The sequence below is a fragment of the Triticum urartu genome, chromosome 7A (genome assembly GCF_056163025.1).
Source record: "Triticum urartu cultivar PI428250 chromosome 7A, HENAU_Tu73, whole genome shotgun sequence".
Lineage (NCBI taxonomy): Eukaryota > Viridiplantae > Streptophyta > Magnoliopsida > Poales > Poaceae > Triticum > Triticum urartu.
In genome coordinates this window covers 750663103-750679272 of record NC_141879.1, presented here as the reverse complement: position 1 = coordinate 750679272, position 16170 = coordinate 750663103, and the positions used below count along the sequence as shown (strand labels likewise).

The following is a 16170-nucleotide window of genomic DNA, read 5'->3' as shown; positions in this document are numbered from 1 at the left end:
GACCTTGTGAAGCAGCACTACACCGGGCCGTGTTGGACCTGCTGCGCCCTTCCTGTAAGTTCCTCTTGCATGCATAGAGTGGGGATGCTGCCGCGTCCAAATTTGGACTAAATTATATTTCTTCATAGTTTTCAGCATATATCTTGCGATCTGGGAGCATGTTTATAATGTTTCTAACTTTTTCCATTAACTGTACAGATACCGTACAGAGAGAGTACTTCATCTAGATCTGATTCTCTGGACGCATCTGCTCGGCAGGCCCAAATGAATAAAGTGCTTCAACGTTTCGTCACAAAATAGCTTGCGCATACCAAATTGAGCGTGTTTTTGTTCACAACTTCACATTCGTGTTTGTTTCCAATCTCAATTCATATCGTTTTAATACAGTATAAAGTGTGCATCTTCCTTTTTTTTTGAGGAACACATAATTCTTTCATTTGTGCATGATGTGAAATCAAAATGATGGCAAGTATTTATATGAACCAAATTTATTAGTCTTGGCTGGCGGATTTGGGCCTCCCTGCCCATATCTAGCCCGCGGCCATGGGCGGCCTCGGTGGCCTTCTTTGCTGCGAGGTCGGCGTTGGTTGCAGTGATTCCGACAGTGCACGTGCCTTCTTTGGTGTCGGGTGCCGTGCGACAGCCGTTTCAACCAACATTGTCATGTCTCCAGCTCTAGAAGTAGCGGCTTTGGGATTGTTCGATTACAGGCCAGAGCGAAATCCCTGCTCAACATGATTGTGCTCGTAGTGGCGACACCTACGGGTGACGTCCCCTTGTTGGAGGCAGTATCATGGCCTGTCTTTCGTACCCTATTTGGGCACAGGTAGTCACCCCTAGGTCTAGTTCACCGGATCGGACAGCTGCAACGTCACGCCGTCATTCCTGTTCATGAAGGCATTGTCTTGGTTGCTCAAGGTCTCCCTGGTGTTGGATTTGGAGTTGGACGGCGTGCTTGGCTTGTGCTATTTCTCATGGCGTGGGCATCTGGGGTGCAATGTTTATATAAGCTATTACCTATCAGGCCTACGACAGCGCTACAAACACATCGCATTTCTATTCAATTCATCCTCGCTTTAACGTCACTATTTTGACTGCGTCGCTGGCCGGGAACAAGAAGCTAACAAGTACAAGATTTCTCTCCGAAACCGGACTACGGCGTTATTCTGGGATGGACCAAGCTACGGCACCGGACTTGTTCATCCAAGAGATCTCGCTTGGGATGTATGGATAGTGGAGTATTCATATCTCTGGTGTATCATATGAATTTCATAGATTTGACGACTGTTTCATGTCGCAAAGGTGCAACGTGTTGGACAACCATCAAAATTGTCTGTCATTAAGTGTTTATTGTCAATGACTTTATTCTGTAGTAGACATTCTATTGGTGTATTCATGTGATATGATAAAACAAAACCAAATATCGAGTGACCAAGCACACTAGCCAGGGTGGTAAATGAAGTTGTAATCTTGTCCGACAAAAGGACTTGAAAGCAGCTGGTTAAGTCTTTCATTTCTGGGAACAAACCACCATCACCGTGGCAATACCATTACACCAAAATCAGTTTTGATAGGACAGAGAAATAGATTACGGAGAGAGATTTCCCATGTTTGATTGCAACTAATTCAGCAAAACCACCATCACCGTGGCAATACCATTACACCAAAACCATCTTCAAGGGTTACAAGCATCGTTTCTAATGGCTCAGAGAGTTTGACTGTTTGGTTTCATAATTAAGGGGTTAAGTGGAGTTTTTCTTAATTGATTTTGAAGAGTAAGATGTCTTGTCTTAGCTAGACCAGGTAATCGATTATGTCCTAACTACGATAGGAGCTAGTAGTAGGTGCTACCTTGCCCGAGCACCTTCGCATAAATTTTAACCAGATGCAGGAAGGAGTAAATTTGGGGGTGATGCCTGACTCAAATTTGTCTGACCAAAACAGTGTCTAGACTCTAGACTCTGGACTGTGTCTTGTTGGCAAGAGGCCAAAACAGTGACATTGACTTGCTTCGCGATATTGCACATCTTCCAGCTGCAGAACTCAGTTGATGTTGCTCGTGAACAACACACTGTCCATATGCATTCGGTCCATAGTTGAAATTCCTGCTACAGAGAAGGAAGACGGAACTAATAGCCCTGAAAAGAACTGCTAGGATGAGCATGTGCGGCGATGGAGGATAGGGTTAGATCCAACCCTGGTACTGTTTGTGGGTAGACCACAAGGACGGACCAAGCGAGAGGGTATCCATCCGTTGCGGCATTCCATTGAGCAGCTACTGTGCGTGTATACTCCATCGATCAGGCAGCATAGCCATTTATTTGAACTCTCAGAACAGGCAGACCATTAATTAACTGTGAAACAGGGCGTACCTAGTCCTAGCTGTGCGAAGACTTGGGGATGAATGGAGTCCCATCCTACTAATTAATTAACGGAGCCTGCAGGTCTGAACATGATACAGATATTGACACATTGTTAAATGGCATAAACTTGGGTTGTACTTTGCTTGTTGTGAGAAGACTTGTTACAGATTGAGGTCGTAATTAAGAAGCTCATGGATCGATGTGTCCTTCATTCACGTTAACAGAACATGGAGCTCGCCACCAGCACATGGGGCAGTTGGTTTGCAGCACTGATCGAGATTAGCATACAAATTTTGCACATGGAGTAGTAAACAATACAGGCCGTAGCCGCGCCCCCTGGAGGCAGGCGTGGTCGCCCACTGGTTGTAGTAATAGTGGCTGCCGGCCGTGGTGGAGGCGGAACTTTCTCATGGTCATCGGAGAGGGTTTAAATAGCAGCGGTGGGCTGCAGCAGAAATGCACTACACGGTGGTGAGAAGGATTTGCACGAAGGACTCCAAAAAAGTGTGTGGATAGGCTTCGCGTGGAGATAACGCTCCATGAGGCGATAGGATGGCGAGCCCCAGGAGACACGCGTCAAGTTCTGGAGGCGACGGATGGAACCACAAATCAACCGGTTGATTTCAATAGTTTTCCATAATAGAATGGATTGGTATTGCATATGAACCTAGGTGCAATGGCCATTGATGGTTTCAGTTGGCAGCGGCTCAAGCCATCAGGGCGGCATGTAGGAGTTCATTGTCCCGATGCCTGGTGGGTACTCCATTGTCGTACGTTGTCCAATGGAGAAATTAATTGTTAACACCTGGGGAGCTTGGACTGTGTCGTCATCATCAACAACATAATCAGTATTGTGAAGTAGATCGGGACTAGCAGCGGTAACGAACGCCTGTTTCCTCATAGAAACAACTCGTTTTCTCACATATCATTGCCTGTTAGCATTGACGATTTGTCTATCTACATTGAGGAGGTAGAGGAGCCTAGACGGTGATATTCTGCGTGTGCTTCAGAAAAATGCACATCCATACATTATATTCAACTTGAAACACGTGAAGACGGCTGGCGTCCCATGATGCCAACAGAGGGTCCACATCCAAGATGATGCCTGCTGCCGGGTGCTCGTGCTCGATACGCAACTCATCTAGCTTTTCTTGCGGTCCATCCGGTATAGTTAGTAGATGCTTCTCGAAAACCGTGTCCACAATGAGACTGGATGGTGTAGCGGCAATACAATCAACACTTTTATCATGGTCCCAGTAAATTGACTTGAGAAAGATTCCAAAGCCATAGTTTTAGCCTGAACAATGCTCTTTTATCACCCTGTCTAGCCCATATTACTCGATCATTTGCAACAAAAACACACACCAGTTGACGGGTTTGACACATGTTGTTCACATTTTACTTCCATTTCAATTTGTTTTAATTAATCATTTCAATTATATTATTACTAGTCGACAACCCGTGCATCCGCACGGTCTAGCCTATGAGATTTTTCTTATACTAAATTAGTATACAATGTATTTTTCATAAATTTTAAATCTCCATCTAAGTCAAGCTCCTGATTTATTTTGTCGAAGTGCCCGAAAAAATTAATTTGATTTGATAAAATCGCATCTTATCACATTATTCATCCAAATACCACAACTGGAAAATTTATTGCATTTATCTATCTAGTTATCACATTATTCATGCAAATACCACAACAGCTTGTCAAAGAGTTTTAGATAAAGTATCGTAGACATTTGCGATGGCTCCCAACATGCTACTGTTTATTTAAATTTTAGAGGAAACAAAATTAAGTATAATACATGGCCACTCCTTAGAAGTAATTGCTTGAAATTAATTGTGCTACTTATTTCTACAGATGTCTAATTAATTAGAAGATATTCTGTTCTAAATAAAATTTAGAAGATATTCTGCTGCTATACAATCAACGGTGGGAGTACTGTTTATCGGTAGCGGCTATATGGCGCCCTTCCGAAGACAATAACTGGAAGAATGACATTGGGACGCAGCTTTAACTTGGAAGGGCTGAGCCAAACATGCTTGCTGTGATCCACATGTTTGTGCACACCAGACAGGAGAACAACAACAGTGTACGTGTAGTTGAATACATCAATAGTTCTGTAAGTTCTGTTCAGTTTAAAAAATATGTAAATTTAATAACTTGGTCATAATATCTTATATTTACTAATTGGAGGCACCATACGAGACTCCACAGTAATCCTAAACAACTCAACAAATTGTCCGTTCGATCTCTAGATTAATTATCTACAGCCTTCGGATGTGGTAGCTTAGGAGTCCTAGGTTATTGTCCCACGTGCATCACTTTTAGGAAGAAAAAAGATCTCCCTAATCCTGCCGGCCTATGCACAAGCCCATCCACATCTGGCTCGGTGTTGGTCCTTCGTCCTCGATTGGACGCCCTGCTCCCGTCTAACTTCCCTATTGATCCACTCTTCTCGGCATCCTACTTTGCATCTCTTGCCATGTACAGCCGGCCGGCGCTGATCACGTAGGGAAGCAACATCGCCAGTTTGAGATGAGACATATTAGTCACGGAAGAAGAGCTATGGTTGCCTTGCCATACCAGCTCGAGGAGAAAGTTCTGGCTGGAAGAACGGGACATCAGGGGACAAGAACTTGCAGAATATGAAGCTAGATATGGTAACCTGCGGCGGCCACAATAACTACAAGGAGATGGATCAGAATATCACGTAGCCTGCCAAAACTATGCCATGCTCCATCCACACTTGAAGGGATCTAAAAAGGATACGACCCAGTGAAGCTGAAAGTGCAATCCATCATCTGTTCTTATTCCTGTAGATGAAACTATCCCACGATGGTTGAGGAAGCAAAGTAGGAGATGTTATGTACTACAGACTGCAGTTTCAATTAGATTTGGTGGCCGCTGGCATCCGCGAGGCTGCCGGTGAAGGACCTACGATGGGTTGTTGGCAAATCTGCTGACATCCTTGATATTCGTTGACATTCGCTCCAAGGCCCACTCAGCAGGCAAGTAACTCCACGTCGTTAAATTCTAATTATCTCTAATACTCAATCCTAAAGGTTGATGTTACATGCAAACTTCATAAAGCTAGATCTTTTGTGAGTGCTTAGCGTACTGAAATATTTGGATGAACTAATTTGAGTTCTTCCAATAAGTTCTTTTACTTGAAATCTTCAGTATAGAACGGCACAACAAAAACAGTACAAAACAGTATGTAGTTCTATTTTTGATATGCCTGAAACATGTACAGTTGACATCATGGTTCGAGTCGACCAATGTCAGTTGTACAAGTTTAGTCGTAGTGGTTGCTGCAGATGTTGCCAACCCTGTTTGTTTATTTATCTGCTCAAATCTTGAAGAACAAAGATAAGTCAGCACCAGTGCAATTTAAGGAAGAAGGATTACAAAATAGTTTCTTGTGGATATTCAACAAGGTTTCATTATTGATCTTTTGTATGTATGTGTATTGATCGCTCCTTGCATGAAAAGGTGCCGGGGACAATGATGCATCAATCGAGGTTACAGCAGTGCAACAATGCCAAAAGATCATGCATAAAGGTGTACGTTGGAATGTGCATTTGAAGTCAAAAAGTTCTAGCTTAGATGATACTAATTCCGTCTTTGGTGAGATCATATATTTTTTATGATCTGGCTTATTTTCTTTCCAATCATTAGCACTCAACTTTCCCATCAATTTTTGAGAGAACAATCTTGGATTCACTCCTGTGTGTATTATATGGCAATCTCTTAAAGGACTGGAGGCTTCAGAAGTCCAGATTATATTTTGTTCAGAGGAGTTTATGGTCTAATCTTTTATATGATTGGTTGTTCTATAATGCTCCAGATTGGCATAATTCTTTGACACAGAGAGAGGTATTTCTTAAAACTGAGGTATATTTGTTCATGAAGAAATCTTTCTATCTTCGTTTCTAATGTACGTGTGTTGCTACCTCTTTTGTCCCACAAATTATGTTGCAGCACCCGAATGAAATGTAATTATGTTCAGCCCAAACATTAAGTAAACTACTCATTTATTCTATTTTCATATCATATAATTATAGTTGAATAAATTCGTTTGTAAATGCCCATTTGATTCCTAGCAGGATTCATCAACATCGCAATGCAATACTAGAATACATAGCAGCCAGTAGATGGAAGCTATTGCTACATTTGACTTAGGGAGGATTTGTATGTTTGTACCTTTTTATATATTTACTTTAGAATGTTATTTCTTGGTTTATAAAGCAACATCGAATGTACCTTTACTCCAAGGTTTTTATTTGCCCTCTAATAAAAAAAAGAATACACATTTTTCTTCTGAAGAAAAGGAAGCGTGTTTGGGTGCCAGTGAAAGAGAAACAAGTTTCTCAAATTACTTTTAAGTTTTTAGCCATCTGTAGACGTCATTCAGAAAAATTATTATATTAATCTTTGCCCAGTTTCTCTTTTTCACTACTATATAATGCAGTTTTGTTTTATAGTTTGTAAAGTGGGTTGAATTTCCTTTATCCACTGTGATGTTTCTCATCTGTATAATAATTTCAATATTTGGTAATACTTCCACTTAATCTTTGGGATTAGAGAAATAATAGAGAAGGTATGATAGTAAAGGTTTGCTGATGAAGTTTGTATCTTTTTAGGAAAGGTTTTGATAAATGCACAACTTTTCTGCACTTGATTCTTTTTATATCACTTTAGCAGGTAAAACTGCCAGAGCTGAAGACAGTGTACTTTAGTCAATTAATTTAGAAGAAAAAAACAGGGACGTACATCCTTTGCGTAATAACACTTGAAAAATATAGACTGATTATGCATGAAGCACCCATGTGTTTCTGAACTTACGAAGACGGTAGAAACTCATGGTCTCATGTTTATTTAGCTATTTGGTAGAATGGCATGATTATACACACAATGCTTCTCTCTTAGTCGCTCAACAATAACTCCCTGTATTTAAGAAAGTAGTGTAAAGTTTTTCTTTGTGGCTGTATGTAAATATCTAAATATTATATTTTCCCATAATTGTATTTTTTGTAGTAGAATTATAGATTGTATTTTTTTTCAACACATATATATTTAATATACTTTGGGCAGTTTTTAAAAGTTCATCGTAAGGCTAAGTTTTTAATTACATTTACTTTATGCATGATATTTTGGCATATGTCACAGAAAATATTCATATTATCTGGGGTAAAAATATAACTTTATCAGGCTTTTAAATAAATTAAGTTTTTATATGTGTGTATGGCTACCCGAACAACTTTTGTGGTTTATGTAAAATAATACATATAGTACCTCAATTTATAATTAGCACTTTTTCTAATATAATGAATGTTTTATCAAACAACTAAGCTACTATCTACATAACTAGCCCGTGCCGCTGCACGGGTTGACGACTAGCTATACTCTAATTCCCATGTGAATCTAGGTTCTAAGTTCTAACACAACCATGTTGGCCGACATAAACATGAACTGCTACCCATGGCCTGCCCTGTTTATACATATGGACCGAGAAAAGAGCAAAAATCATGCCGATGATACACAATTTCCTTCTCTTATGGGCAGGGCAGTCATGTATTTCCTCAATGATGGTCATGGACTGATAATAAAAAATCCAAGTGATCTTTAAATTATACAGTTGTTTCTTTATTAACGGAATCAAGTTATTCATTTCTTCTTACAATCCATCCGTCATCATGATTAGCAACACTTCATTTCGTAATTCTTGTAGTCCTACATGCCTCGTCATGCAATATATTTACTCCAACTACTGCTTGTCCGTTCCTCAACTATTCTGAACGCTGTCATACCCATGGCCTGCCCTGTTTATGCAGTCTAGCTTGCATATAGTAGTCAATTCCAAGCAACTAATGAGAAGCAAGTCTTTTCTAGCATTTTTGATCCGCTGCTCGGTATGATTATACTACATATTTTGATACTTGTAATCGACTCCTCGGACTCAACACTCCGTGACACATGCATGCTGCTCTTCATCATGGACGACCTGGGAGAATGGATGATCAGTGCTTCGTATTTTTCATCCAATTGAAATAAATCCTTAGATAATCCAATATTTTTTAGTGCATTGCTCTTGTTTTTTTCCTCCTGACTTTAGCTTCTTTCCTATGCTAGCACTTTCTTGTGAGATGCCTCCATCAAGACCCTCCTTTCCCAGGATATGGCATGCCAGGTTGGGTAAATCGTGCAAGCATGGCTAGCATATGGAAGTAGTGCACCTGATGAAATATCAAGAGAGAGAGAGAAGAACCATGAGAGTATATTGAAGGGGCGGACGTGGGGAAGCTGCTGCTTGCCTGCTCGGCACCCCTGGTACCCTATTCGATCCCATTGGTGCTCGCTATTGGTGCTTCCCTTCTCATGTCCGAAACTAACATCGAAAGTAGCTAAGCCCCTCACCTCGACAAAGGCAGTAAAGGAAGCTAATTGTTCCAGAGTAGGAGGCTTGGAGCGTGGTCACCGTCGCCGCTGCGTGCAAGATTTTGCGATGCTTACGGCCCGCCCAGCTTCGAGCATATGCAACACGGTCGAACTACTCTCGTGGAACCCGACCACGGATGACTCTGTGTAGTTCCCACATTGCACACACATCTGCAGCATCAACTGCGTCAGCTGCCACTGGTTTTCTTGGATGAGACTTGGATCTTTGTTGTATTGGAGGAAGAAAAGAGGAGGAAGTACCATGTATTCTAGTAGTGGAAACAGGCTTGGCAGGGGCACACCAGATTGAATCTATACGTGAAAGGATAGGAACGTGGTTTTTTTTTCAAGGGAAAGAGAGGAACGTGGTGATGGTCTTGTTTTTAGGAAACGTGTTGATGTTCCTGTTGTGAGACATGGTCTCTTCTAAGGAAACTATTGTTTTTTTTCTGATGCAAATTATGTGCAGGTTGGGTCAGGTTTACGTTCAGATTGGGCCTTTTTTTTCGCGACTGGGTAACGTACATTGGATGGTTAAGATAGATTCCTGTTTCTTGTGAGACATGGTCTCTTCTAAGGAAACTATTGTTTTTTTTCTGATGCAAATTATGTGCAGGTTGGGTCAGGTTTACGTTCAGATTAGGCCTTTTTTCCGCGACTGGGGTAACGTACATTGGATGGTTAAGATAGATCAATTACATAGATCAAACGACCAAGAATGATTAAGATATTTTTGATGATGTGGATTAACATGGAGGTTCGTATGATGCCTCAAATTAGTAAATATAAGATTAATGCAAAATATTTTTAATTATTTATACCAATCTTTTTAAATTATTTATGTTTATCATGCGAACTTAACAAGTAAAATTTTTCCATGATGTTAACTAAAACTAACCATAGTGTTGCATCAAATATTAAGATACGATATTAGCTTGATATTTGGAAAATGTGCATGCACTAATTTTAAACATATATTGCTTTGTAAATTGAAGTTTCTCATTTCTACTCAGTGGTACTGACACATAAGATTTATGGGTTAAACCAAGGCTTGGGGCTAATAGGAAAATAACAATAGAAACAAAGTCACAGGTATTTAGAGATTGTTTCCTCTTGGTTGAACTATAAGCATATATATATTATATATTTCTATTTTAGTGTATTTAAACAGCATGGAAGAGAGGCCGGTAGTTAAGAAAGGTTTCCCCCTCAAAAAAAAAAGAGAAAGGTTTCTAGATATCTGAGTAGATTGAAAGGATACTTATGGGTATATTAAATACTGCTTCCGTAAAAAAAAAGTGGTGTTGTTTTAGTTCAAAGTGGTGGGTAAATTTTTTTGGGACAAAGGGAGTAGCAGATTCTAGAGTATACAAAATATCTATGAAGGACCTGGAGTAGATATCAGGTGATACCAGATTCGACGGCTCTCGGGAGCTCTTGAGCATTTTGTGAAAAAGCCATCCGAGGGTGTCAAAATTTCACGTAGGTACAATAGTTGTCCTCCGAATCATCCAACAACAAATTGGTTCATGCATATAGCCTTTATGGGGAAAACATTTGATCTATTCATCATGCCATGACCACACAAAGAACACGGAAATAACAAAAATTACATTCATGTCTGTAGATAACCTAGGAACGACTATAATAACTGGAGTGACCCGAAGACGCGCTGCTGCTATCACCCCACCCTCATCAGAGCTGGGTCGAACTTATTGTAATAGACAGTCGGGAAATCGTTGCACTAAGGCCCCACAAGTCTAACACATCAGTATACCACCATTGATGAAGAGATGTATAGATCAAAATAATGATACCTATAGACACATGAATAAAGACTGGATCTAAGTAGATCGACCAAATAACAATACCGACTGAATCTCGCAAGATTCATCAGACACATCTCCAGACGCCCTCCAAAGAAGCTAGCTTCAGTCTGATCTCAAATCCCAGAGAACGTGAAGAACTGACAGGGATTTTACAGCAATGCCAACCCGTCGTACTTACACGAAGTCAACGCTGCAGTGGCACACTGGTCAAATTCAGTAGCACAATTTTCAAGGAACCTCTACACTTCAGACTCGTAGATCAAATTCAGTAGCAGGGTTGATAGACAGTGGACTCACTTTCTTTCTTGAACAATAAGCCTGCGTGAAGCCTTTCCTTCGTGTTGAACATGTGTACATGTACGTACGTCTGGATCTTGTATGCCGCACCTGTAGTGTCTCTTTCCTCGTGTATGTACTTGTATCTTGGGAGATAAGACACCGGTCGCACCCCTGTACCTATATATATGTGTCTAGTGCACGATCAATTATTATCGACGCACCAAATCATACTCTACATGATATCTATCGCAAGTCGATTCTCTCCCGCTTCCGCCTAACCCTAGCCGCCCCCCCACGCCGCCGCTGCCTCCCCACGCCACGCCTCCCGCGCCGTGCGCTCCCTCGCTCTTTGCTCCGCCCGTGCCGTGCGCTCACTCGGCTCCCTTCCCGCGTCGCTCGATCTGCCCGATCCCGCTAGCCGCCACACACCGCGCATCGCTCGTTGCCCAGCACAGCGCCCCGCTCGCCGCAAGTCTCGCGCGTCCGCTAGCCGCCAACTCCCGCGCGCCCCGCTCGCTACCCAGTACCGTACGCCCGCCCGCGTTGCGCGCCTGCTGCTACTCCCGCTAGCCACACGACTGCAGCTGTTCCTGCTAGCCGCCAGCGCCGTGCGCCTGCTACTACGCCCGCCCCGCTTGCTTTCTGCCCCGCCCGATCGCACCCCTGCATCGCGCGCCGCACCATCGCCGAGCCGCCATATCTTCCTCCGCCTCCTACTACTCCAACCCCTTCGCCAGGACGGACCCCGCTGACATCCGTGACATCAACATCCACGATCGCGTCCCTGTCATCCTCGACGCCACCTACGCCACGTACTTCGCGTGGATGATGTACTTCTCGCTGCTCTTCCGCAAGAACAACCTCGTGGATCACGTTGACGGCTCCGTCGACTCCCACACCATGGTGGGCGACTGCGAGTGTACCGCGATCGACGCCACGCTCATCCGGTGGTTCTTCACCACCATCTCGAAGGACCTATTTCACACGGTCGTGAGCGATGGTGATGACGCCCGCGCCATGTGGGTAAAGCTCAACGGCCTCTTCACCGACAACAAGCTTCAGCGCCGCGTTTTTTTGCAGCAGGAATATTTTGACTGTCATCAGGATGATCAGTCTATCGATGACTACTGCCGCCACCTGAAGACGTTGGCGGATGAGCTTCGTGACATTGGCGCCAAGGTTGATGACGACCTCCCCCTTAGCACGCTCACCTCCGGCCTCAACGAGGACTTCGGTAATGCCGCCTTCAACCTCTCTCTCATACCGGAGCCCTCCTTCCCCAAGTTCGTGGCATACTTGCGGTTGGAGGAGCGCCGGATGAAGGGGGTCAAGAAGCGCATGCAGCACCACGCCCTCGCTGCCGGCACCTCGCGTGGTGCCCCTCCACTGTCCGCCCCGCTCGCGCCTGCACCCCGTCACCAGCCGGCGCCCTGCGGACCTCCGAGGTTTTACCCCCTCCCGCCCGTTGTCGGTTCAATATCCGGCGTATCTCGTAGTAGGGGTCCTAAGCTAGGCGTCTGGGAGCGATGGTAACATGGACACGGGGTTTTACCCAGCTTCGGGCTCTCTTGATGAGATAATACCCTACATGCTGCTTTGGATTGTATTCATATGGGTGTAGTACAGAGTATATGTATCTACCACGAGATTGTAGTAATGAATATGAGATTGTCTATTGACTAGCCTGGCCTCGGTTTATATATGCACCGTAGGCCTAGGGCTTAGAGGAGTCCTTGTCTTGGGCGCCAAGTCTTGTAGAATCCTCCTTTTATGCGGCATGGCCGGTCCGAACTGGCCCAATAGTGCACCGCCATGGGGGTCTTCGGCCCGATCCAGCTGGTCGGGAGACGACGTGGTGAGTACCCCCTAGTCCAGGACACCGTCAGTAGCCCCCTGAACCGGTCTTCAAGTTGGGGACGCTTCTCGATTCTTCCAAACTGTTTTTCATCTTCGGTCATCGGTCTTGAAAACTGGTTCAACAAATCTTCTCATCTTCGATCTTGAGGATCGCCGAAGTGCATCGGAGGAGTTTACACGTCAGGTATCCGAGGAGTCCCTTTAAGTTTCTGGCCTTTATCAATGCCCTGTTATTTTTACGCCACACCACGGGTTTGAAGTTGTTCCCGGGCGACAGTCTCCTCTTTTACAGCCGAGCACCAACATCGGACCGCTTCCGAGCTCCAACTGTTGGAAATATGCCCTAGAGGCAATAATAAATTGGTTATTATTATATTTCCTTGTTCATGATAATCGTTTATTATCCATGCTATAATTGTATTGATAGGAAACTCAGATACATGTGTGGATACATAGACAACACCATGTCCCTAGTAAGCCTCTAGTTGACTAGCTTGTTGATCAATAGATAGTTACTGTTTCCTAACCATGGACATTGGATGTCGTTGATAACGGGATCACATCATTAGGAGAATGATGTGATGGACAAGACCCAATCCTAAGCCTAGCACAAAGATCGTGTAGTTCGTATGCTAAAGCTTTTCTAAATGTCAAGTATCATTTCCTTAGACCATGAGATTGTGCAACTCCCGGATACCGTAGGAGTGCTTTGGGTGTACCAAACGTCACAACGTAACTGGGTGACTATAAAGGTGCACTACAGGTATCTCCGAAAGTGTCTGTTGGGTTGGCACGAATCGAGACTGGGATTTGTCACTCCGTGTGACGGAGAGGTATCTCTGGGCCCACTCGGTAGGACATCATCATAATGTGCACAATGTGATCAAGGAGTTGATTACGGGATGATGTGTTACGGAACGAGTAAAGAGACTTGCCGGTAACGAGATTGAACAAGGTATCGGGATACCGACGATCGAATCTCGGGCAAGTACAATACCGCTAGACAAAGGGAATTGTATACGGGATTGATTAAGTCCTTGACATCGTGGTTCATCCGATGAGATCATCGTGGAACATGTGGGAGCCAACATGGGTATCCAGATCCCGCTGTTGGTTATTGACCGGAGAACGTCTCGGTCATGTCTGCATGTCTCCCGAACCCGTAGGGTCTACACACTTAAGGTTCGATGACGCTAGGGTTATAAAGGAAGTTTGTATGTGGTTACCGAATGTTGTTCGGAGTCCTGGATGAGATCCCGGACGTCATGAGGAGTTCCGGAATGGTCCGGAGGTAAAGATTTATATATGGGAAGTCCTGTTTTGGTCACCGGAAGAGTTTCGGGGTTTATCGGTAATGTACCGGGACCACCGGGAGGGTCCCGGGGGTCCACCAAGTGGGGCCACCAACCCCGGAGGCTTGCGTGGGCTGAGAGTGGTGAGGGACCAGCCCCTTAGTGGGCTGGTGTGCCTCCCACAAGGGCCCATGGCGCCTAAGAGGTGGAAAGGGGGCAAACCCTAAGGGATATGGGCCTTAAGGCCCATATTGGTGCGCCTCCCTCTCCTCTCCCCCTCTTGGCCGCCATCCTTGATCCCCATCTAGGGTGCCGCCCCCCTAGGGGGTGGGAACCCTAGAGGGGGCGCAGCCCCTCCCCTTCCCTATATATATGAGGCCTAGGGCTGCCCATAATGGATGCGATTCAATCTCTCGTTGGTGCAGCCCTGCATCCCTCTCTCCCTCCTCTTCTGTGGTGCTTGGCGAAGCCCTGCAGGATTGCCACGCTCCTCCATCACCACCACGCCGTTGTGCTGCTGCTGGATGGAGTCTTCCTCAACCTCTCCCTCTCTCCTTGCTGGATCAAGGCGTGGGAGACGTCACCGGGCTGTACGTGTGTTGAACGCGGAGGTGCCGTCCTTTCGGCACTTGGTCATCGGTGATTTGAATCACGACGAGTACGACTCCATCAACCCCGTTCACTTGAACGCTTCCGCTTAGCGATCTACAAGGGTATGTAGATGCACTCTCCTTCCCCTCGTTGCCAGTCTCTCCATAGATAGATCTTGGTGACACGTAGGAAAATTTTGAATTTCTGCTACGTTCCCCAACACCAACGCCGAAATGTATCCGAGCTCCAACGCCGGACTATATCCGAAGAGTATTGTTATAGTCGAGCTCCAATGCCGAACTGCATCCGAGCTCCAACGCCGGACTATGTCCGAGGTGTCATAGATCACCTTGGTTCAAAAAAGTGTTAGCCGAGCTTAATGCCGGAAATGCCCTCTAAGGAGCCAGCCACTTGCATCCGAGCTATATGCCGAACTGCTTCCGATGTGGCTCAGCACCTCAGTCATTGGCTGATTGTTTGCGGATTCCATTTCCGATGCGTATAAATTTATTTGCTGAAGAGATGTATTGCCAGTAGCCCTCAAGGTGTCTATCGGCCTAAAATGCGAGATGCACCTGAAGGAAAACATAGAACTACTGATCCTGGTAGCCTCTGAGACCCAGGTCGTGAAATCGGCCTGAGGATCAACTCCTAGCTCGGCAGAACACATAGGAATAGAAACGCAGTGTAATATACTAGAGGTAATAGTGATCGGCGGACGGGCCCCTGAGAGAGGGTCGTGAGAAGTCGCCGTGATATATCAGCTTGATGCCGGATAAGTCCCATATGGTACTTATTGTCGTCCGAAGACGCGCTTGTCCATAGTTCGGTTATGCCGAACACCGAGCACTTTGAATTTTCTGCATTGAATAGGCAATGCAGTAGCCCCCGAGACACTGGTCGGGTGGCAACACCAGATTAGGGGATCGGTGTGCCCCTTTAATATTTGTAAATAATGAGCGCTTAGCCCTGTATCCCCCGAGCCTTAATGTGGGCACAGGTGGCCGAATTAAGGATCGATATCCGTTTGACAGAAAATTTTGTTGTGTTTAACACAAACTTCTCGGAACGAGAATAAAGATCTCTTAAAAGAGTTTAGAACTGGTCGAAATCCGAGCTCGCCAAGGTAGGCCCCAAGGGGTTTAAAAGATGGATTGCAGTAAATGGATGTTACTCGCAATTTTTATGTGTAATGATTCTATGTATCCTAGTACTTTTCATCATTAATGCGCAAATCCGCATTGTACAAAACTTTGTTGACCGACCATCGGCTTCAACATCCTCGGCCAGTAGCCGGGGAGTGTTTGTCCTACTTTATAAAGCCATTATAAGGGCAAAGTTTTACGGCAAACAAGGCAATCCGGTCATATGGTTTTATAAACAAAGGTACACGGAGAGATATGTTATGTTACGGTTTAACGTAAGAAACATCTTCCAAAGAAAATAGTCCCGTGCTACCTCTTGAGCACTGCATTGGATTTCCCCGAAGAGGAGAGGATGATGCAGCAAAGTAG

At 44.5% G+C, this 16170-nt stretch overlaps 1 protein-coding gene across 1 annotated transcript; it reads left to right on the top strand.

Annotated features, from left to right (window-relative positions):
- Positions 1-11741: 11741 nt before the first annotated feature.
- On the top strand, positions 11742-15297 carry LOC147962794 (uncharacterized). Its single transcript, XM_087534312.1, has 2 exons — positions 11742-12361; positions 15177-15297. The coding sequence occupies exons 1-2, from the start codon at positions 11742-11744 to the stop codon at positions 15295-15297; spliced, it is 741 nt and encodes a 246-aa protein (XP_087390438.1).
- The last annotated feature ends 873 nt before the right edge of the window (positions 15298-16170 follow it).

What these genes read in the sequence shown, in the direction of transcription:
- LOC147962794 (XM_087534312.1), top strand. Translation starts at nt 11,742, where the DNA reads ATGATGTACTTCTCGCTGCTCTTCCGCAAGAACAACCTCGTGGATCAC. An exon ending in GCGCCCTGCGGACCTCCGAG is followed by an intron (nt 12,362 to 15,176) that starts GTTTTACCCCCT and finishes TATTTGCTGAAG; the next exon opens with AGATGTATTGCCAGTAGCCC.